The 24,692-nt window shown below is 44.8% G+C and overlaps 1 protein-coding gene across 4 annotated transcripts in view; it reads left to right on the top strand.

Annotated features, from left to right (window-relative positions):
- Positions 1-13,343: 13,343 nt before the first annotated feature.
- The window catches only part of p2rx1 (purinergic receptor P2X, ligand-gated ion channel, 1), a 92,775-nt gene continuing 81,426 nt past the window's right edge, over positions 13,344-24,692 (top strand). For all 4 annotated transcript variants that reach the window (XM_068007930.1, XM_068007932.1, XM_068007931.1 and 1 more), the window contains exon 1: positions 13,344-13,576. In XM_068007930.1, coding sequence (XP_067864031.1) covers positions 13,434-13,576 — 143 coding nt within the window. In that variant the 5' untranslated portion in view covers positions 13,344-13,433. The remainder of the gene's footprint in view (positions 13,577-24,692) is intronic.

Genomic DNA, 24,692 nt, shown 5'->3' with positions numbered 1-24,692 from the left:
TTCTTGTCCCCCAGTGCCCTGTTGAGTATTGTTGGCTGAACAGTGCACTTAAAAGGCTGCACAGAAGTTTCCTGCTGCTTCATCTGTTCGTGCCAGTTTTACGCCAATGCTTGTGCCAATCGATATGCAAATGGAAATACCCAGACTGCTTCCATGCTTGCCCTCCAAAGGCCAGTGATGGATAGAACCCTTTTTAGGTGCAAGAGCAGTGTAAATCACACTGAGGAAATTCTGGACTAATAAGTTCCAATTACAATAGATTTAATTGTTAGAAAAAAGAAAATGTGGTTTTCAGAAGCAGAGCAGGGGTTCAGTAACCTGAGTGGGCTGTGTGTTCTTTATCAACACAGAGCTTGCTGAACATAAGGGATCAGATAGGATGCATGGCGATAGTCTTCTTATCAATATTTTTATTATGAATTGTTCTGTTCTGACTTTCTTTCTGGTGCCAGGCCCTGTCACCAGCCTGGCACATGAATTCCCCTGCTCTTCTTCGAATAGTGCCATGGGATCTTTTACGTCCATCCAAGAGGCCAGACTCGGTTTAACATCTCATCTGAAAGACAGCACCTCTGACAGTGCAGTACTCCCTCAGTACTGCACTGAAGTGTCAGCCTAGATTATGTTTTTGGAGTGTGGTTTGAGCCCACAACTTTTTTGACTCAGAGGCGAGAGTGCTACCACTGAGCCAAGGCTGACAACAAATGTTAAGGTACCATGTCACCATGGGCCTGTCAGCTCATCTCAACTCTGCTGCCTGTATCCTATCCTGTACCGATTCCCCTGTCCTTGCTGACCTGCATTGACTCCTGGTCCTCCAATACTTTCAATTAAAACTCTCATCCTTGTGTGTAAAATCTCTTCATGGCCTTGCCCTTCCCTATCTCTGTAACCTCCTCCAGCCCTACAGCCCTCCGAGATCTCTGTGTTCCTTAGACTTTGGTTTCCTGTATATCCTCCCTCCCTTCACCCTCAAAATCTGGAATTCCCTCCCTAAACCTCTCCACCTCTCCTCCTTTAAGACCCTCCTTAAAACCTACCTCTTTGATCAAGCCTTTGGTCACCTGTCCTAAAATCTCCTTCTTTGGCTCAGTGTTTATTTGTTCTGTACGTTAAAGGCACTATATACATCAAGTTGCTGTTGTTGGATGAAACAAAAGAGTTTAAATTGTAAAATAATCTTCTGATGCTCAAAGCTATCGCCCATCAGCTGAATCCTTTTCCTTACCAAAAAAATCACTCTTATTACAGTGGAATGCATTTTTTGTTCAGTCCCTTATAAAGTAAATTCCGGTGAAGTAAAGTGGTTGGAGTTTGCAGTAGAATGTTAAGTACATCACTGTACAAGTATCAGAATTTATTTATCACTTCAAAAGTGAGATGAAACATTCGCTGCTGTGGAAAAATAACTGTGCCAGTGAATATCTTGATCTGACAACATTCAACGGCATTAATGCAGACTGATAGAATTTTCTGTAAATGTTGGAATAGTTTGGCTGATCGAGCAACAACAACACTTAGGCCTGCAATTTCCTCGCTGTGATTTGCACCACTTTTGCACCTTTCAAAAAAAAAGTGTCGTATCCGTCGGTGGCCTCTAGAGGGCGATACATGGGAGTTTCCTGGGTCTGCACATTCGCATGCCCATTGGTGCAGGTGCTGGTGTAAGATTGGTGTAAGACTGGTGTAAACAGCTGAACTACCAGGAAAGTTCTGTACAGCCTTTAAAAAAGTCAGTTCAGCAGCAGACTGGGGTCAACCAGGTAAGAGAGGAACAGTAGGCAGTGGAAATCTGGAACTCTCTGCCCCATAAAGCTGTTGAGACTGGGGGTCAGTTGAAAATTTCAAAACTGAGATCGATAGATTTTTGTTAGGTAAGGGTATTATGGGATACAGAATCTAGACGGGTAGATGGAGTTAAGATACAGACCAGCCATGATCTAATTGAATGGCGGAACAGGTTAGAGGGGCTGAATGGCCTCCTCCAGTTCCTATGTTCCCAGTGCTGGGCTCGTTCACTTCACTCCCTGATAACTTCTCCGCTTGTCTTAGCAATATTTTTATCACACTTGTACAGAAATAAGCTTTATCTGTGTCCAGAGGGCACAGGACATGACAAGCTAGAGGAGAAGAATGCACAACTTCACTCATTCAGATCTCCAAACCCCCCCGGGGGTCATTGACAGCAGGACGAACAGACCCCCAGGGTGGAGGTATCACCAAGTCACCCAGAATTATCACTCACGCCACCTGGAGGGAGTTGGCACTGGCACTGACTGACTGCTAACTCCCAGACTGTAGAACATTGCCACCAGGGCTGGCAAGGTAACGCACTGGGCACCTCTCCCTTTACTTCTTTGCCCACCCTGGGCACCAGCGCACTCTTCACCCTCTTAAAGTAACACTTCCTCACTTAACCCTTCACGCTGCACTCTGGTTAAAGGGGGCACCAACAAAACATCTCCCACTTTGGCTACCCAACTCTCTTCACAGCTAACCCGGAAACCCTTCCTCCACTTTAGCAGCCTCATACTCCCATATCGCTTACTTCACTCCCCCATGCCAATTGGCACACACTCCTCAACTGCCAGCTTTCTCCACGTTCACTCTATGTTCCTGTAGGACAAATTGGTGCACAATGCCCATCACAAACAGGTCAACAGATGGGGCTTCCCCAACATTAACTACCTCACCCATTTGGAGGGCAAGTCCATGCAGCTCCTGGGGAGGCACTCAGATCTCACCGAGTGGGAGATGGCACGGTCTGTGGCATCTTGCTGGTGCCGTGTTACTGACTGGGGACCTGCACTGTGGCCCTCGAAACATCACACAGCCACAACCTTCCACCCTCTTCTCTGTCTCTTTAATTCCAAGGAGGTGATGCTCACCCAAATTTTACTTCTACTCTCTCAAAACAAAAACAACTTACATTTATATAGCACCTTTAACGTAGTAAAATGTCCCAGGTCGCTTCGCAGGAGTGTAATCAGACAAAAATTTGATACTGAGCCACATAAAGTGGTATTAGGACAGGTGCTTGGTCAAAGAGGTAGGTTTTAACAAGCATCTTAAAGGGGGAGAGGGAGGTCCACACAGCAATGGATGTCGCCGGAAGAGGAAGATGATGGTGAAGAGGACGATGAGGACTAAGCCACCCAGGAACCACAACTACAATGAGGTTGCCCTCTCTCAGGACAACGGCCACATGTCAGACCTCCGTCAGTTCCCCCTCGTACCTCTACACCAGTGCAACGTGGGAGGCGATGCCAAGCTGCCAAGGGGCTAACTCAGTCCCATTGGCCTTCTGCACAGCATGAGTAGCCAACTGCCTCTCGTAATCCTAGCTCTCAGCTGACACCTAGAAAAAGCACGAGAATAGGTTAAAAAAGGTACCTGTAGGCATCCGGGGGAAACAAGGTGTGAATGAAGAGCAGGGTCTGCACTTCGGAATTCACTGTAATAAAATAGAATGTGCATCGAAATGGCACTTTGTTCCTCTTGGAGTTATACAGGAAAAGGGGGAATTTATAGGATGTTGATGTCTTCACTCAGGTACTGATTATTGGCATGGTCATTTAGAGGTAAAGTGGCCTGATCTGTTGTCATGTGATAGGAAGTGGAGTGGCAAAGGGTTAGAAGGAGGTCAGGCTGTGCTGTCAAAGGTAGTTTGTAAGATTTCAGTGATGAGAGGCTCTGTGATGCCTCGCTCAGTAAATGCTGCCCGAGTCTGCTTTGCTGCTCCCCCTCCGTGGGAATGGTATGTAAGAGAGCCATACCTGCTCCCGAGAAACCCTGACCAGATAAGGAGTGGGGGGATCGTACTGTCTGCTGCTGTCTGACTCTCTGAGAAACATTCAGAAACGAGTGCAGGCGTCTGTCGGCAGAATGCAAAAAAGAAACACTTTGAAAAACCTTCAGAAATCTTCAACAAATGATCTGCAGACTCTTCTCTCTCAGGAACTCCTCACTTCCACCAGGATCAGCTGATCCTGGCAACTGCTGCACCTCCCACAACCAGGCTTGACTTACCCCATGTGCACTAGCGGGTTAAATCCAGGAAACTCCCATCTACAGCGCCACTGGCTGACTAGCCGCAGTGGGTAAATGAGGCCAGTGGCCACTACACCTACTTTTTCCCCTTTGAACAATGTGTTCATCCACTATATCCTCCTCTTCCCTTACTCACCTCACCATTAATGCTCTATCCATCCCCAAATCTAATTCATTCCCCCCGAAGGGGAGTAGTGAGAAGCCAGAAGCCAACATACCTTTACCCTGTTTCCCGCCTCCCTCCCCCTCTCACTTCTGATCCCTTTGTTTGAAAAGGGCTATGTTTGCTTTCAAAATTCAACTAATTAAAAAAAAATCAAATTAGAATGAGGAAAATCATTCTGCCTATTTACCTCTTTCCTTTTCTTTCTGCTTCTTTGTCTCATTGGTGTTAGCAATTAGAATCTTTGGCTGGGACTTTACTCGGGGCTGATGTTGCTCTGCTACCATCACTTCCCTGGGAGTGCAGCGGAAATCCTCTTTACTTGTGTAACCGTGGTTACTGCTCCATTTAAGGTGAAGTTACAGTGGTGGAGTGGGAGCAGCTCCAAGGAAATTCCTGGCCTTTGTCTCACAGGTATAAGCCATTAAAACATTTGCCTTTTCTAACTGTCAACAAAGCATGGATAAAATAATTAGTTATCTTCAAAATTTGACTATTTGTATTGAAAATTAAACTAAGAATATCATGAGAAAATATTCTGTCTCTCAGCTAATATGCTTTTTGAAGTTTGTAGACAATAGCTACTGAAGGTGTGTAAAGTACAATCATTTTTTCACCCTCACTTGACCTGAATAAAGCTTTAGAAATTTGCCCTTCTCTTTAAATACCTTCTCTTTAAAAACAAGTGGAGAAAGTGCTAGAAACTAAATAGGAATATTCCACCAGTACAGCTGACTGAACAGTATTGATGTACCCTGGGAAATTAGGTAATACTGCACATGCTCAGACTGCGCAATGCAAATTCAGCTTCCAGAAACTATAATGAAGGCACTAAAGACACAAAATAGTATCAAATGGATAAATTTAATCATGATATTGTGAAAATGTTGCTTTTGATTTTTTATTTTGGACTTGAGAAATTTCAGTTACTGAGAACAATAATAAAAGGATAAAAAATTTGCAGAAAGCAGTTTGAACTATTTGGGGTTGATTTTGATTTGTGGGCAACCAATGGCAGAGTGAGCCAACCAGTCACCCAATCCCTTGGCGAAGAGGCGGCCACAATTTTGAGGCACCGGCCTCATTATCATCGGGCCGGTGAGCTGTAGAGCACCAAACGAGTGTCCCGATGCAACTCGCTGGATTGAGGTCTCCCAATATTGGGCTGCCTTGGCTGCCATCAAGGTAAGTGCAGTGAGGGAAGGGAAGAGGTCACGGAGGGAGTGGATCCCGGGGCGACAGCAGCCCAGACTCTTTTTGTGGGCCCCTCCTGCTCCTCTGGGCCCCACAAAAATAAATTAGAGTCATAGAGTCATAGAGTTATACAGTACGGATAGAGGCCCTTCGGCCCATCGTGTCCGCGCCGGCCATCAGCCCTGTCTACTCTAATCCCATATTCCAGCATTTGGTCCGTAGCCTTGTATGCTATGGCATTTCAAGTGCTCATCCAAATGCTTCTTGAATGTTGTGAGGGTTCCTGCCTCCACAACCCTTTCAGACAGTGAGTTCCAGACTCCAACCACCCTCTGGGTGAAAAAGTTCTTTCTCAAATCCCCTCTAAACCTCCCACCTTTTACCTTGAATCTATGTCCCCTTGTTATAGAAGCCTCAACGAAGGGAAAAAGCTCCTTAGTATCCATCCTATCTGTGCCCCTCATAATTTTGTACACCTCAATCATGTCCCCCCTCAGCCTCCTCTGCTCCAAGGAAAACAAACCCAATCTTCCCAGTCTCTCTTCATAGCTGAAGCGCTCCAGCCCTGGTAACATCCTGGTGAATCTCCTCTGCACCCTCTCCAAAGCGATCACATCCTTCCTGTAGTGTGGCGACCAGAACTGCACACAGTACTCCAGCTGTGGCCTAACCAGTGTTTTATACAGCTCCATCATAACCTCCTTGCTCTTATATTCTATGCCTCGGCTAATAAAGGCAAGTATCCCATATGCCTTCTTTACCACCTTATCTACCTGTTCCGCCGCCTTCAGGGATCTGTGAACTTGCACACCAAGATCCCTCTGACCCTCTGTCTTGCCTAGGGTCCTCCCATTCATTGTGTATTCCCTTGCCTTGTTAGTCCCTCCAAAGTGCATCACCTCGCACTTTTCCGGGTTAAATTCCATTTGCCACTGTTCCGCCCATCTGACCAACCCATCTATATCGTCCTGCAGACTGAGGCTATCCTCCTCGCTATTTACCACCCTACCAATCTTTGTATCATCAGCGAACTTACTGATCATACCTTTTACATTCATGTCCAAGTCATTAATGTAGACCACAAACAGCAAGGGACCCAGCACCGATCCCTGTGGTACCCCACTGGCCACAGGCTTCCAGTCACAAAAACAACCTTCGACCATCACCCTCTGCCTTCTGCCACTAAGCCAGTTTTGTATCCAAAGTGCCAAGGCACCCTGGATTCCATGGGCTCGTACCTTCTTGACCAGTCTTCTGTGGGGGACTTTATCGAAGGCCTTACTGAAATCCATGTATACCACATCCACTGCGTTACCCTCATCCACACGCCTAGTCAACCCCTCAAAAAATTCAATCAAATTAGTCAGACATGATCTTCCCTTGACAAAGCCATGTTGACTATCCCTGATTAATCCTTGCTTCTCCAAGTGGAGACTAATTTTGTCCTTCAGAATTTTTTCCAATAATTTTCCTACCACTGATGTTAGGCTCACTGGCCTGGAGTTCCCCGGTTTTTCCCTACTCCCCTTCTTGAATAATGGGTACTACATTAGCGGTTCTCCAGTCCTCTGGCACATCCCCTGTGGCCAGAGAGGTTCTGAATATATGTGTTAGAGCCCCCGCAATCTCCTCCTTTGCCTCACACAGTAGCCTGGGATACATTTTGTCCGGGCCTGGGGATTTATCCATTTTTAGGCCTGCTAAAACCGCCAATACCTCCTCCCGGAACTGAAGAGGCCCTTCCAAACATACCTTTGGAAGGGCCTCTTCAGTTCCATCGCCCGTGGAACTGGTTGGAGTGCGTACAACACAGGCGCCAACCAGTTCCAACCTAAAATGGCAATTGTGCTCCTCGGACCCCGATTTGCATATTAAAAGGGGCCTATCGCCAGAAACAGGTGGGCACTTCGGGCACCCAGCGGTAGACCCCCTTCAAAATGTCGTCAGCCTCTTAGCCGGAAGGCTGATGACCCCATCTCAAGGCCCGTTTACCCCAGGCGTTAGAAGTGAAAAATTACCCTTTTTTGTGGCAAAGGATAGCACAGTGCCACCTAATAACCATATTGTATCATTGTGTATTGTGTACATAAGACAGACAAATGAATAGTAAACAGTATAACACAGTGAAATATTCATATCTCTACCCTCCTTGACGCATAAGTTAAGAAAGACCACTCAATTTCTCTCTGACCATGCACTTTAAACAAGTTTAATTGCTGTAGCTTCAACCTAACCTTATCCCTTGCCAACTAGCCCAAACTTCTGAAACACACAGCTCTTCAGCTGTTGGCCGTGAAACTAAAACACTAACTGCCTTTCAGAGCCTGGGGCCCCGCTTGGTAAGAGGGAGGATTCAATCTGCTTTCAGAGAAAGGAGAAGCATATGATACAATTCAACAATAAAAAGAGAAAATGCTGGAAACACTCAGCAGGTCAGGCAACATCTGTGGAGAGAGAAACAGAGTTAATGTTTCAGGTCGATGGTCTTTTATCAGAACTTTTATTTCACATTTCCAGCATCTGCAATATTTTGCTTTTGATACAATTCAATACCTGACTTACAGAATAAGAGTTTTCTGTTACAATCCCTGGGTCTCTCTATCATAGGGCAGAAAAGCGTACACTCCAGATCATAGGGGACAGAATGGCCACTCATAGAAGTGGCTTCTGATGATGAACCTGACAACGTAACTAGCATACAAATGCCAAAATGTGACATTCATGCAAGTTTATGCAAAAAGGCTACCCCCCAAGAGGGCTATCCAACTATAGAGGGTGTCACAGGATTCTGAATTCAACTGATGCCCTGCACCTTCTCCACTTGCTCTGTTCTTTCTTCCCTTCTCATTCTCATTATAGCTGCACAAGTACTAAGAGCTGTTAGTAAATTTAATTCTGCAGCACTGGATGAGCATGCATTGTTAGCAGGACTAACAAGGTGAATCACAGTAAAGAGTAAGCCTGAAGAGGCCACTATCTGAATGTAGAACTGTTAACATCGTGTGTGAAACAGAGGTACAATCTGGTTTGAAGTTCAGGCTTGCTCGGTAACTGGATTGGTCTCTGTCAATGGGGACATGGACCTTGGATACCAAGCATGGTCTTTGAGTCATTAACCACTCATCATGTTACATAGTTAGATGTCTACTTTGGTTGATTGTTTGAGTAAGCCCAGTCAAAGATTCCACACAAAACCTAGGTACAAAAAGCAGGTGTCCCGAGAGGGGGAACTCAGGATGTGAGTGCAAACGCTGTTTCAGATTGTCAATGGAGTCACTTCTAAATTGCCATTCCCTCTTTTCTTACCCTATTGGACTATCAGGGATTGGATAAACTAACATGGAGCCTCATTACGTCCGGCCCCCATGGACATACCAGGATCCGATCAATGCAACATTATCATGAGTCCTTGTACCACCTCTCCAAAAATTTTCAGAGCCCTAAGGAATCCAATGATTCTATCAATTTCACCCCTAATGTCTCCCAACGCTAAGGTTCAAATTTCTGCACTTCACTGATTTTGGCAAAAAGGTAGTAATAAGTAAAAAGGGGACAAATGTCGGTCGAGGACAATTAGTTTGTGTTCGGTGCTGCTCTGAGGATTCTTATCCTCGGAGAATTGGATTAACAGCAACAGCTTACATTTATCTCACACCCTTAATGCAGGAAAATATCCAAGGCATTTCACAGAGGCATAATGAAAAAAATGGATGCCGAGCCAAAGAAGGAGGTATTAGGAGCAGTGACCAAAAGCTTGGCCAAAGAGACTGCTTTTCAGGAGATCTTAAAGATGGAGATGGAGAGGCTGAAGTTTTAGGGAAGGAATTCTACAGCATGGGGCCTCAGCAGTTGAAGGCACGGTCGCTAATGATATCATGAGGGCAGTAAATTCACAAGACATTAGACAGAGGAACGAATAGTTGTAATGGTTCTAGGGCTAGCGGTGGTTTTTAGAGATAGGGAGGGGTGAAACCATGAGGTACTTAGACACAAAGATAAGCATTTTAAGTCTGAGGCAATGGGGGACTTGGAGTCAATGTCGGTCAGTGAGGATAGGGTGATGGGTGAGTGGGACTTGGAGTAAGATAGAGTATGAGAAGTAGTGAAAACTGGTGACTTGCGCTCAATAGAAGTGTAGAATTATGCAGCTGTGGAGGATGACTGGGAAATGAATATTATACCCCAGGTCGGATCTGACGCCAATGAGCTTAACAAAGGGGCAAATTGATAACTATCACCACTGCAAAGGCAGATGTAAACCCATCAACAACCCTAAGGAACACCTGATTAGGAAGGGGGATTAATCCATGACTATGTAAATCCTGTGCAATCCTCACAAGCTAGTAATGCACTTCAATACACAGCTCCCAAGGATGCTGTCAATCTAGGCAAACAAAGATCACCGTTGTATCATATCGGCACACCCTTCCCTGCCACAAGGCTACACGTGCCTTGGCTTTATCATTGTACTGGGCAAGGTCAGTACTGGACTCAGACAGGAGTTGGCAGCGGAGCAGATGGTCCATCTTTAGCGGCTTATCACCACAGTCGCACGTCACTGAGTTCTGTCCTTGTACCTCATTCCCGCATTATTACTTTTGAATGACCAGTCCCAGTGTTTAAATGGTTGAGACATTGCTGGAATGGCCATGGTTTGGAGACTCCAGCTGGGAGACGTTCATCAGGTTCGATATCCAGACGATGTGCCTTATTCTGTAGACGTGCTCTCCAGGCGATAATTCTCCACTGTTTCGCACTGGAGGCGAGAGGGTGGACTGAGTGCAGGAAGCTGCCTCTTGACATCAGTCCATTCTGAGAGGATGGTGCCGGAACAATCAATGGCGAGGGTCGTGAGATTGTCTGCTTCTTTCGCCTCTGCTGCTCCTCGTGTGTGTAGAGGTACAAACAAAGGTGGCTCAGCTCTTCGAAGAAGGAAAGGTGAATGGGTGGCCCCTCAGAGATCTGGCTGCTGATATCTCTGAATAATCCCAGTACTCCTGGAGGGAAAAGATGCAATGGGGCATGCGGACAAACCAGAGCTCCCACTGGGCAGAGGCTTGGCCTGTTAAAGCAATGTTTTAGATGCTTTGAAACTTGATGCTTTATATTCTTGATCAGACCCAACTGTGATGAAAGTTAACTCTGTTTCTCTCTCCACAAATGCTGCCTGACCTGCTGAGTGTTTCCAACATTTTCTGTTTTTTGTTTTAGATGCTTTCTTTGTTCAGAGGGGTCTTATAATATACGCCAATTAAAGTATGCTGCATACTGTACAATATTAACCACTGGTATCAGCCTTAGCTCAGTGGGCAGCACTCTCACCTCTGAGGCAGAAGGTTGTGGGTTCAAGTCCCACGCCAGAGACTTGAGCACAAAATCTAGGCTGAGATTTCAGTGCAGTACTGAGGGAGTGCTGCACTGTCAGAGGTGCCGTTTTTCGGATGAGATATTAAACCGAGGCCCCCGTCTGCCCTCTCAGGTGGACGTAAAAGATCCCATGGCACTATTTCAAAGAAGAGCAGGGGAGTTCCTCCCAGTATCCTGGACAATATTTATCCCTCAACCAACATCACTTAAACAGATTATCTGGTCATTATCACATTGCTGTTTGTGGGGCCTTGCTGTGTGCAAATTGGCTGCCGTGTTTCCTATTTTACAACAGTGACTTCACTTCAGAAGTATTTCATTGGCTGTAAAGAGCTTTGGGACATCCCGAGGTCATGGAAGGTGCCATATAAATGGAAGTTCATTCTTTCTTCACACAGGTCCCTCACCATCGACTTGAATGAAAAGGAGCTACAAACCAGGGAAGAGCGGGAGAATGATGTTTGCATCATCATCAGCAGAGGGACCATTGCAGACCAGGAACATCTGTACTGGTACCTGCTTCAAGGGGGTGGTGATGGTTGGTTCTCAGGTGCACCTTGGAGAGACTGCTGGCTGCTCCTTGCTCTGTGAAGAGAATGGGTGAAAGATCATCAATAAATAACACTCTTAACCATTTGTGTTTTACTTTTAAACATAAGAGCGGTAGGGATTGAGATTGGCCGATTTGACTCATGGCAATTCTTTTCTGTAGGACATTCTCTTTTCCACCATAGGATATATATTGTAATTTGAACAGTCAGCCTTCCGTTTACACTGCTATCTTTCTGCTAAACCCGTCCAAAAATCGCTGTGTCAGTACAATCTTTTTTTACATACAGATATCTTTACTAACTTCTCGTTTCCTGTAAGTCCACATTAATTCCTGTGCAGCTATTTCATGGCCTCTTTTGCATTCAATTGATGCCAATATTTCCAGCCCTCCAGCGATGTCCTCCAAGTGTTGGCACTGACCTTCACTTGTTCAGGGACAGATCACCACAGTGCTTCCTCCCTCTGTGCATGTGTGCCCTGTAGCTATGGTTATTCATATCAGAGACTGTGTGGACCCTGCCCCTGGGTCGGAATCAACTCCGCCAGGTATCAAAGTTTCCCACCGCCCAAGGACGAGTAGAAATTTGAAGTCAGATTGTTTACCGTTATCACTGACCACTTTGCCATTATGATTGGGGTCCTTTCAGGGCAGGAATCCAAAATGGCCTCTCCCATGTGCAGACCGTCACCTCCTCGGGACCGGCGGGGCACAGCTGCTCTGCGCACTTGCACACGAATGAGCCGATAAATCGAGGTTGGCTCGTTGGCATAATTCCCTGGTGGTCTGGGCACGCCGCTCAGGACGCACTGGGTGTGCCCGTGCTGCTTGGTTGGGTGCCAGCCGCCGATTTGTCATGGACCGGGTGCTTTCCTGGCGTGGAAAGCTGGAATTCCGGGCATGGAGCAGGAGGAGCATCATGGGCACCAGGCAAGAGGAGCATTGGCACCTTGACAGCTGGGGGCACGGGGAAAGAGAGAAAGAAAGAAGAACTTGCATTTCTATAGCGCCTTTCATGACCTCAGAACATCCAAAAGCACTTTACAGAGAATGTACTTTTGAAGTGTACTCACTGTTGTAATGTAAGAAACACGGCAGCCAATTTGCACATAGCAAGATCCCACAAACAGCAGATAATCTGTTTTGGTGATGTTGGTTGAGGGATAAATATTGGCCAGGACACTGGGGAAAACTCCCCTGCTCTTCTTTAAATAGTGCCATGGGATCTTTTACATCCACCTGAGAGGGCAGGTGGGGCCTTGGTTTATCGTCTCATCCAAAAGACGGCACCTCCGACAGTGCAGCACTCCCTCAGCACTTCACTGGACTGTCAGCCTGGATTTTATGCTCAAGTCTTTGGAGTGGGGCTTGAATCGATGACCTTCTGACTCAGGGGCAAGATCCACTGAGCCAGAACTGACACCTGCTGTGGGGATAGGTGTGGTTGGGTTTTTAGGGCACCGGGAGAGAGGGGCATTGTTACCTTGACTGCTTGGGGCATGGGGATAGCAGTGGATGGGTTTTGTTTTTAAAACAAAGCAATCTCCCCTTCAGTGTCTTTTTCAAACAGGCACTGTGTTGCTTGCATATGGCTCAGGCCACATTATGGGGTGGCCCCCCTCATTTATATTATAGTCATATATTATGCCAACCAGAAGCTGAAGGTCCAATTCAAGGACTCGACAATTCAGCCCAAAGCGACGCAATTCAGATCGTATCAGTTTGAGAGTTCAATTCGTCTTTCTCATCCATGTCGCTCAGTCCCTTTGATGCTGAATTAATTCTCCAGTTTACCGTAGCTGGATTTCTAATGCCAGATGGTCCTAGCTTGCTCTGGAGCAGAAGTGCCACTGCAGAGTTAAAAAATAACTTACTTCTGATTTTTTTTTGAATACACATGGTATATTCCAGTTGCTTTCAGATCATGAGTGGAAATGCTCGTCATTACTATAGAAATAGCTTTGTCAACAGGCTCCGCCCATGAGGGTTAAGCAAATTATCAGCGATGAAATAGAGACCCATTTGCAGATGTTCCAGTGAAGCTTCCAGCACTGCACTTGCTATAGGAGATTAGAGCCTTCATTTTGTGTAGAATCAGCCTCTCCAGAAATGATGGAAACTAACAAAACGTTCAAAAATATTTCTGACTTTTTCTTTGAGTATGAAACTCCTCGGATGGTAACTGTAAGGAACATAAAAGTTGGATTAATTTTTCGATTCGTCCAGTTAGCAGTGCTTGCCTACATCATCGGGTAAGAGACAGTTCATTTACCTTTTTATGCGGTGCATTAAGTGAGGCTGGAGTGATAGCCAAACCACCTGGCCGCTGACTGACTTCTGTCAGAAGGTGTGACGCCATTCAGGGCAAGAAGAGGGCCATTCAAAACAGTGACTGTCCTAATCTGGTCTCCAACTGCTACTAAAGTCTCCAGCATTGAAATTACACTGTGCACCGATTAATGTACAAATTCTTGAAGTGCGAGTGTTTACTTCAATCTGTGAATCTCTAGCACTCTTCCTGCTAGATTACCCCAGTCATCGATCACCCCTTTATGTGAAGACATTCTTTCTGACAACTGATCGCAGTTTATTTTTCTCTCGTTTCTCTATATAAGGGCTGGTTTCACAAAGGAACCCCTGCTAATCAGGCTCTTGGGAAACCATGGGCGCATTGCCTAAAAAATCCTTGGGCAGAAAATCGAGGGGAAGCATGTACATGATTGATTGATATCTCGGGCAAGGCTCCAAGCCAGTATCGCTCATTCAATAAACTTGACCCTATGACCTCTTGGCCTACCAGTCAGACCAATTTTTGTCACGTGTGCCTGTCTGAGCCTTCAGTGAGGTGTCTGCTTTACTGCCCCCTCCCTGGGAAGTAGAGATTAATCCTTTTAACCTATCTCCCTAGGCGATTCCCTCTTACACTTGGAATTGTGTAGATTGCTCTTCTCGGTACCAGCCTACATTTCACTTCCGTAGCCTGGTGAGCCAAGCCGTGCACATGATTGCAGGTGTTGCCTAGCCAGCATTTTGTCGAGTTTCAGCATAGCCTCAGTCACTTAATACTACTGTTGTGGTTTTATGTACATAATAGATTCACCACATTGTCTACACATTAACAGAGACAAGTCCACATTTCTTCCAGGTGCTTTTCTAAGTCGCTCTATGCTAATTTTGTACTCAAGTTGCACATTATTTCATCCAACTCTTGGCGTTTATCAGAATTAAATTACATCTTACATCTGTCTGCCCAACTGTATAAATGATCTAAATACCTAGCTGCGTCCTCAGTTTTGGCTACACTTTCAATTTTAGTGTCAAGCACGAACTTGCAGTCTTGACGTTGGTTTCATGGTCATGAGAATAAACGAGAAACAGAGCTGCAAGGACTAACACCTGTGGAACTCCACTCACTCCCCCGAATTCAGCAAAACGTTCTCATTAGTAATAAAACCAGAAAATATGGGAAACACTCAGCAGGACAGGTAACATCTATGGAGAGAAGAGGCAAATTAACATTTTGTGCATGAACCCTTTGCCAGAGCAGTCTTGTCTGTACTCTGTTCCTTTCCTTCTGCCAGCGTCATGCCCAGTCCAATTCTCCAGTCACCATTCGCTCACCTTCAGCCTAATTAGGCATCTTTCATGCAGAACCTTACCAAAAGCCTTATGGCAGTCCAAGTCCAAGGGAATTTGGGATGTGCATGAGCCCAGGGCAGAAATCCAAGCTAATCAAAAGTGGAATACTTTGACTGGAAAGGTGGGGGGGGAACTGAACTTTAAGGCTCAGATTAGCTGAGGATTTTGCTGAAATGGGGGAGTTTCTGCCTTTTGTTTGCGCCAGCAATCCGATAGCTGCCTGTAGTGGTCCCAGTCCAGCTTCTCAAACCTGGAGCACTCTCACACAGGCAGGGGCTGCCTCCGCATACACAGTGTGCAGTCAGGTCTTGCAGCAAGTACAAACAAGACTAATGGAACACTGGCCTTTATATCTAGAGGACTAGAATACAAGAGGGTAGAAGTTATGCTACAGCTATACAAAGCCCTGGTTAGACCGCACCTGGAGTATTGTGTTCCGTTCTGGGCACCGCGCCTTAGAAAGGATATATTGGCCTTGGAGGGAGTGCAGTGTAGATTTACTAGAATGATACCTGGACTCCAAGGGTTAAATTACAAGGCAAGATTACACAAACTAGGGTTGTATTCCCTGGAATTTAGAAGACTAAGTGGTGATTTGATCAAAGTTTTCAAGATATTAAGGGGAACTGATAGGGTAGATAGAGAGAAACTATTTCCACTGGTTGGGGAGTCTAGGACTAGGGGACAGAGTCTAAAAATTAGAGCCAGGACTTTCAGGAGTGAAGTTGGGAAACACTTCTACATGCAAAGGGTGTGAGAAGTTTGGAACTCTCTTCCGCAAATGGCAGTTGATGCTAGATCAATTATTAATTTTAAATCTAAGATTGATAGATTTTTGTTAACCATAGGTATTAAGGGATAAGAACATAAGAAATAGGAGCAGGAGTAGGCCATAAGGCCCCTTGAGCCTCCTCCACCATTCAATCAGATCATGGCTGATCTTCAACCTCAACTCCACTTTCCCGCCCAATCCCCATATCCCTTGATTCCCCTAGAGTCCAAAAATCTATCTATCTCAGTCTTGAATATACTCAATGACCCAGCATCCACAGCCCTCTGAGGTAGAGAATTCCAAAGATTCACAACCCTCTGAGTGAAGAAATTTCTCCTCATCTCAGTCTTAAATGGCCGACCCCTTACCCTGTGACTATGCCCCCTAGTTCTAGACTCTCCAGCCAGGGCAAACAACATGAATCAGTCAGCAGCAGCAACTTTCCATTGGTTTATCCATTGTAAGGCAAGATAGAAATAGAGTATTCCGTCTCTAATATCATTTTGTCTGCTCTTTATGGAACTTTTGGGGTTAAAATAGATTCGCTTAAAAATAACTCTGTTTGGGAGTTACATCTTTCATTAAGCCTGTGTATTTATTCCTAGAGTTAGGCCGGCTGCAGAAGACTGCGATGAGACTGCTAGTTGAGCATGATGCCTCATTAGACAGGCCGTGGGTCAGAGATGTGTCTATAACACTGTAGGGCTGAGTCTATGACCTGTGCTCCCATCTAGAGAGGCTCCACGCTGGGAGTGGTGCCTTTTAAAATGACCCATAAAATCCTCTTAGCATGTTAGTGTAATTGCAACTTTGTTTACCAGCTCACTTAACCGAGCAATGAGGAAATGTCTTAGTATATCCAGGTATTGGAAACAGTTAACTCCGATTTCATAACAGAAGCAAGATAATCAAACTTGCATCCGCTGACACACCAAGCCGCAAGTTTCCATGGCAACGGGCAGCCAATGTATCCAACTCTGATTGACAACATTGCTTATTGTGAAAGATGCCTTTTTGATTTCCTTTGTCCCAGTTTGAACTTCAAAGGGGACTGGGGGTGGGGTGGGAGTTATATCTCATGCCAACAAGATCTTTACCTCTCCTGGGCCCAGCGCGTAGAGGGAACATCTGAAGACTCCGGGGGAAGGGGGTAGATTAAACCTCACGCAAAAAGCTCGTGCTGCAATGATTGTGATGGTTCAGTGTTATGACGGGCATTGGTGAAGTTTCACGTTTTATGATGTTTGTGTCTGTGGTGGTTCTAAGTTAAACATTCTGTAACCAAGTAACATTTGCCATTTTGATGTTCTGCTACTATTTAATTTTTACTTTCAATCAACGTAAATTTGATGTTTTTAGCTTAAGCTGCATGATCTGATAAACTGGAATATCCTTGCCCTATCTGAAGGCTCAGAGGACACTCAAGCACTTATCTCAATTTCAGTCAGCAAATTACAGTAACCAGGTTTTTCTTCAACTCCTGGGCACTACGTCGCCAGATAGTGTGTGTATACGGTCACACTTCAGGACTGAGTGCTCGCTTACAGGGATGCCCTTGGTGCAGAGCCCATGATAAACATCTGGCAAAGCCTTACATTTGTAACACTGTGTGCCAATATTCAATTTGGTGACATTGTACCATGAATCAATACTGATTTGATGCATTTGGTATCCAAATTGTGGAGTAAAAGCAGGATAATTAAATTACAATATAATGACCGATCCCTAATAGACACAGATTTCAATGGCCAGCCTCTGTTGCTCACTGAAACTTGGACAACAGCAGTAGGACGTAAACTGTTTTTGTATCCAAATTGCTTTTAAAAGTGTAGCTTGCAAACCAACTCACAGCTCCAACCACCAACTCCACGATGCAGTTTTCGAAATGACAGCAGTCTGTGAGGCCTACCCGATCTTTTCACTATTTTTGAGTTGCTTGAAAAGTTCAAATTTAGGCTTTTAATGTTGCTAATGGTGAGTATTGCCATAGTTACTCCCTTTCCAGCCAATCACCCCCAAAGTTGACAGGAGCCATTCAGCTCGTGCAGAAGAATAAACATTTGTTCTTTACATTCCTGTGATTTTTGACTTCTAAAAATCATTGGAAAAACGCAGGAGACCAATTCCGCAGTTATCGGATAGAAGCTCTGTGTGAATATTACGAACTAAAACAGATATTTAACATGTGTTGGGTAAAAAACACGCATGTGAGTTGAAAGGGCCTCTTCAATAATGAGTTCTTGCCTCTGCCCATTTGGGGAGACTTAGACTGTTGTTCGTCAGTAAATCCACATGATGCCATCGTTGTACCTAGATTCTGCTGTAAGCAGAGTCAACTATAGGATTTTGAAGATTCCTAGCAAGGATAGCCATATTCCTGTCCTCTCTTAATTCATATAAGAATGAGGAAAGGTTTTTTTTTGTCTACCTTTCTCTATCACACAATTTAATGTACTTTCTCAAGTTTATAGAATACAAAACAAAAGCTGCAACTGTTGTGTAAACAGTACACACGGAAACACAGACATGGACACATAGATATAGAATCATCGAAAATTTACGGGACAGAGGGAGGCTATTCGGCCCATCGTGTCCGCGCCGGCTGAGAAATGAGCCACCCAGCCTAATCCCACTTTCATGCATTTGGTCTGTAGCCCTGCAGGTCACGGCTCTTCAGGTGCACATTTTTTAAATGTGTTGTGTGTTTCTGCCTCTATCACCCTCTCAGGCAGTGAGTTCCAGACCCCCACCAACCTCTGGGTGAAAAAATTTTTCCTCATGTATATAGTTTCTCCTTGTTTTTTTTAAGAAAAAACACTCAATGTGGATTTTGCCTGAATAAAGCTTTTGAAATTTTCCCTCCAGCTTTTCTTAAAATAATTTTGAAAAACAACCAAGTGGGAATTGCCAGAAGCTGAAGAAAAATATTCCTTCATATACCTGACTGGACAATACTGATGCATCCTAGGAAATTAGATACACAGCACATGCTCAGACCACACAATCCACAAATATCAATTCTGAGCCTAGCCTTTTCAGAGAGCCTGAGGCCTTCAAGTAAAAACTTTAACTGAGGCATTAAAGTACACAAATAACAATTCAATAAATAAATTTAATAATGTCATTGTGAAATACGAAACTTTATGAATCTTCAATTTTGTTTAAACCCTTATTTTGGATTTAGAAATATCAGTTATTGAGAGAAAGAATGGCAGATAAAATCGGAGTGATTTGTAGTGTCCCACTGGCCAGATTGTGAAATCACAATTGGAGAGATGAGTTTGCGTAGGCCAATCCCATTAGAAATGTCACCATAGAAATTTATAATGGGAAAAAGTTGACGCAAAAAGTGTGGCAAAAGCATGAAAAGAAGCAGTCAAGTAGCACAGTTAGGAACTATTTATAATATATATATACGGCTGCTTTAATTTTAGGTTAAGGAAGCTCAAAGTTCTGCTGCATGAACAAATCTGCACTAGAGGTGAAGCATACTGGAGATAATTTTGATTTTGGGCGATATCGGATCAACCGCCCATTATACATCTCTCCTCATTTTCGTTTCCGTTGAAGTCAATCGGAAAGATGTATAATGGGCGTCTGAATCGGTATCGCCAATTTTACACTATCACTCAAAGTCAAAATTACCCCCTCTGAGACAGGATGAAAGTGTTCATGAAAGCAAATTATAAGGGGTTTCAGAGGATTTGACAGTCAACTGTATGAGGAGATAAAATCTGAGCGATTTGTAGTTACTCACTGGCCACATTGTGCAATTCAGCTTGGGCACACATCTAGGCAGGATGTCACAGATGTGTGTGTGTGTTTTGTGTGTCTGAGTGTGTGTGTTTATGTTGCATGTGTGCGAGTGTTGCGTGTGTGGGAGTGTGTGAGTGTGGGTGTGTTGTATGTGTGTGTGTGTGTTGCCTGTGTGTGTGAGTGTGGGTGTTTTGTGTGTGTGTGTTGTGTGTGTGTGTGTGAGTGTGGGTGTGGGTGTTTTGTGTGTGTGTGTTGCGTGTGTGAGTGTGGGTGTTTTGTGTGTGTGTGTTGCGTATGTTGTGTGTGAGTGTGGGTGTTTTGTGTGTGTTTGTGTTGCGTATGTTGAGTGTGAGTGTGGGTGTTTTGTGTGTGTATATTGTGTGTGTGACTGTTGTGTGTGAGTGTTTTGTGTGTGTGTGTTGTGTGTGAGTGTGTGTGTGTTGTGTGTGTGTATTGTGTGTGTGACTGTTGTGTGTGAGTGTGAGTGTTTTGTGTGTGTGTGTGTTGTGTGTGAGTGTGTGTGTGTGTTGTGTGTGTGTGAGTGTGTGTGTGTTGTGTGTGTGTATTGTGTGTGTGACTGTTGTGTGTGAGTGTGAGTGTTTTGTGTGTGTTGTGTGTGAGTGTGTGTGTGTGTGTGTGTGTTGTGTGTGTTGTGTGTGAGTGTGTGTGTGTGTGTTGTGTGTGTGTATTGTGTGTGTGACTGTTGTGTGTGAGTGTGAGTGTTTTGTGTGTGTTGTGTGTGAGTGTGTGTGTGTGTGTGTGTGTTGTGTGTGTTGTGTGTGAGTGTGTGTGTGTGTGTTGTGTGTGAGTGTGTGTGTGTGTGTGTGTTGTGTGTGTGTGTGTTGTGTGTGAGTGTGTGTGTGTTGTGTGTGTGTGTGTGTGTGTGTTGTGTGTGAGTGTGTGTGTGTGTGTGTGTGTGTGAGTGTGTGTTGTGTGTGAGTGTGTGTGTGTTGTGTGTGTGTGAGTGTGTGTGTGTTGTGTGTGTGTATTGTGTGTGTGACTGTTGTGTGTGAGTGTGAGTGTTTTGTGTGTGTTGTGTGTGAGTGTGTGTGTGTGTGTGTGTGTTGTGTGTGTTGTGTGTGAGTGTGTGTGTGTGTGTTGTGTGTGAGTGTGTGTGTGTGTGTGTGTGTTGTGTGTGAGTGTGTGTGTGTGTGTTGTGTGTGAGTGTGTGTGTGTTGTGTGTGTGTGTGTGTGTGTTGTGTGTGAGTGTGTGTGTGAGTGTGTGTGTGTTGTGTGTGTGTGTGAGTGTGTGTTGTGTGTGAGTGTGTGTGTGTTGTGTGTGAGTGTGTGTGTGTTGTGTGTGTGTGTTGTGTGTGTGTGTGAGTGTGTGTTGGTTACTTGGTGTTCTTTCCCACAGATGCCTACACTGGTACCTGTGGGAAAGAGCACCATGTTACCAGCTAGGTGCTGCACCCACCATTCTTGGCACTCTAGCTTTCTCTATGTTGTACCAACCTGCCTATTGCCTGTCAACCTGAGGAATACTGGTAAATATAAATAGTGGTATCGACATCAAAATGTGCAGTGGATTCTGGCGCATTAAATCAGCGGTTTGTTCTGTGTATTCTGGTAATTTCCCAACATTACAACAGTGACTACATTTGAATGGTACTCGATTGGCTGTGAAGTGCTTTGGGATGTCCTGAGGATGTAAAAGGCGCTATATAAATGCAAGATTTATTTTCTGCTTTCGTTTTAAAATGACACAAACCATTGAGCCTGCTTGCATTTCACTTTCTAGTCTTCAAGTGAAGTCTCGCATATGCTTTTTGCATCGGCATCTGTAGACTGGACGTCTGTTGTATCTAACATTGCCAATGATTTCTTTTAAAGAACGATTCTTGATCTAATTCTAAGTCTGGCAGCAGTAGCCTCACACACAAAGAACACAGAAAAAGTCAAGTGGGAGTCTTCGCTTTTGTGTATATTTGTGAATGAAAGTGCCTATTCATTCTTTACTTAATGAATGCTGCGACAGTTTGGTATGGTTCATGTGAAAGAGGCGCTGTTGTCCACTCAGTAGAGCAGAGCACAGTCCTGTAATTCGTAATGCTGACGTATCATTGACCAAGTCTGCTGCAGAACTAAGACTCTGTTAAGAATTAGTTACTGTTATAAAAGCACCTGATTGCTCTACGATGCTATTCCCTGTCCATAAGGTACCCACTGTTGGTGCTGGCATGTGTGCCTGGCACAGTGCCTCCCTATAAGACACAGTATACAGGCAATGCAGGCAATTGGCGCAGGAGAGGTATACTGTTTGAAAAGCTGCCGCACTGGTCATGCCTGAGGAATAAATACCGGCTCCTTCATCATTAGGCTTGATTGCCCTGGTCTGCGATATCTGGTACGGTGCATGTACAGCTTAACTAATTTATGGCACATGTACCTAGTGCTAGGCAGGAGTGAGCTGTCATTTTACCTGGTGTGTGTAGTAATGTTTCCACCAAATCAATAATACCATCATTAGTATGTGTTTGAAGCCCAGGACACTATTTATAAAGTTCATTCTGGGGATATGGGTGTCACTGGTAAGGCTGGCATTTATTGCCCATCCCTAATTGCCCTTGAGAAGGTGGTGGTGAGCCGCCTTCTTGAACCACTGCAGTCCGTGTGGTGAAGGTTCTCCCACAGTGCTGTTAGATAGGGAGTTCCAGGATTTTGACCCAGAGACAATGAAGGAACGAAGTTCTAGGTGGTGGAGGTCACGGGTGTGGGAGGTGCTGTCGAAGAAGCCTTGGCAAGTTGCTGCAGTGCATCCTGTAGATGGTACACACTTCAGCCATGGTGCGCCGGTGGTGGAGAGAGTAGATGTTTAAGGTGGTGGGTGCGGATCAAGCGGGCTGCTTCGTCTTGTATGGTGTTGAGATTCTTAAGTGTTGACCATGTTGGCGTTACACTCATCCAGGCCAATGGGGAGTATTCCATCATCTTCATACAGAGCAGGACAAGTTATCACACAATCAGATCAAGGAATTCAGGTCACTTCTCAAGAATGGAGCCACAAAGGTTTGCAATCATTCTCTGAATGCTGAGACTACAGCTTTAATCGATCCCCTTGTCATGGTTTATGTTTATTCTGTGGGCTTTGTGGGATGGATTTATTCCATGTTGCCTCAGCTTTCTGCCAGCACCGACTGTGATTGGCAGATGCCATTGCTGACATACTCTGTATGGATCAGAGGTTTTCAAACATTTCCATGTGGTCTGCAAACATTGACGCACTCCCCGAGACCCCATGCAAATATTAATATGTTCCTGGGGACTCCCCGTTCTAACTTCTAAAAGACAGTGTTGACTACAGAAAGCAACACAGTGCTGTCACTGCAGAGAATATGTTTCCTTAGTAAACAGCGTAGGAAGAATTAAATAGAACATCAAGAAATATAGAAACAAATGGAAAACTGATCATAGACAGACTGATGACTATAGGGACTTCCTGATAACCCCACATGGACCTTCTGGGGTTGGAGGGAGTCCAGTTTGGAAACCTATTATATGTCTGATGCATCCACACTAAAAGATTGACTGTTGTGAGGTGATAATCTCTCAATTATTGGGAAATAATCCAGTCATATATAAATTACACTGTGGCTCTTTATTACAAATATAAATAACACAAGGGTGTATATTACAAAAATACAATTTGGGCTAATCAGCCGCCTAAGCCCCCAATATAAGAACATAAGAACATAAGAAATTGGAGCAGGAGTAGGCCAATCGGCCCCTCGAGCCTGCTCCGCCGTTCAATAAGATCATGGCTGATCTGATCCCAACCACAAATCTAAAGAACACAAGAAGTTGGAGCAGGACCCGGCCACATAGCCCCTGGGCCCTCTCCGCCACCCACAGGGCATTGACCGATCCGAACTCAGCTTCATGTCCAATTTCCTGCCCGCTCCCCATAACCCCTAATTCCCTTTACTTCTAGGAAACTGTCTATTTCTGTTTTAAATTTATCTAATGATGTAGCTTCCACAGCTTCCTGGGGCAGCAAATTCCACAGACCGACCACCCTCTGAGTGAAGAAGTTTCTCCTCATCTCAGTTTTGAAAGAGCAGCCCCTTATTCTAAGATTATGCCCCCTAGTTCTAGTTTCACCCATCTTTGGGAACATCCTTACTGCATCCACCCGATCAAGCCCCTTCACAATCTTATATGTTTCAATAAGATCGCCTCTCATTCTTCTGAACTCCAATGAGTAGAGTCCCAATCTACTCAACCTCTCCTCATATGTCCGCCCCCTCATCCCCGGGATTAACCGAGTGAACCTTCTTTGTACTGCCTCGAGAGCAAGTATGTCTTTTCTTAAGTATGGAGACCAAAACTGTATGCAGTATTCCAGGTGCGGTCTCACCAATACCTTATATAACTGCAGCAATACCTCCTTGTTTTTATATTCTATCCCCCTAGCAATAAAAGCCAACATTCCGTTGGCCTTCTTGATCACCTGCTGCACCTGCATACCAACTCTTTGATTTTCTTGCACAAGGACCCCCAGATCCCTTTGTACTGCAGTACTTTCCAGTCTCTCGCCATTAAGAAAATAACTTGCTCTCTGATTTTTCCTGCCAAAGTGCATAACCTCACATTTTCCAATATTATATTGCATCTGCCAAATCTCCGCCCACTCACCCAGCCTGTCTATATCCCCTTGCAGGTTTTTTATGTCCTCCTCACTCTCTACTTTCCCTCCCATCTTTGTATCATCTGCAAATTTTGATATGTTGCACTCGGTCCCCTCCTCCAAATCGTTAATATAGATTGTAAAGAGTTGGGGACCCAGCACCGACCCCTGTGGAACACCACTGGTTACTGGTTGCCAGTCCGAAAATGAACCATTTATCCCAACTCTCTGCTTCCTGTTCGATAACCAATCCTCCACCCATGCCAGAATATTACCCCCAATCCCGTGATTTTTTATCTTAAGTAATAATCTTTTATGTGGCACCTTGTCGAATGCCTTCTGGAAGTCTAAATACACTACGTCCACTGGTTCCCCTTTATCCACCCTATACGTTATATCCTCGAAGAACTCAAGCAAATTTGTCAGACATGACTTCCCCTTCACAAAGCCATGCTGACTTTGTCCTATTAAATTATGCTTATCTAAATGTTCCGTTCCTGTCTCCTTAATAATAGACTCCAAAATTTTACCCACCACAGATGTTAAGCTAACTGGCCTATAATTTCCAGCCTTC

The sequence above is a fragment of the Heptranchias perlo genome, chromosome 28 (genome assembly GCF_035084215.1).
Source record: "Heptranchias perlo isolate sHepPer1 chromosome 28, sHepPer1.hap1, whole genome shotgun sequence".
Classification (NCBI taxonomy): domain Eukaryota; kingdom Metazoa; phylum Chordata; class Chondrichthyes; order Hexanchiformes; family Hexanchidae; genus Heptranchias; species Heptranchias perlo.
The sequence above is the reverse complement of the archived record's forward strand: the minus strand, read 5'-3'. Positions and strand labels throughout refer to the sequence as shown.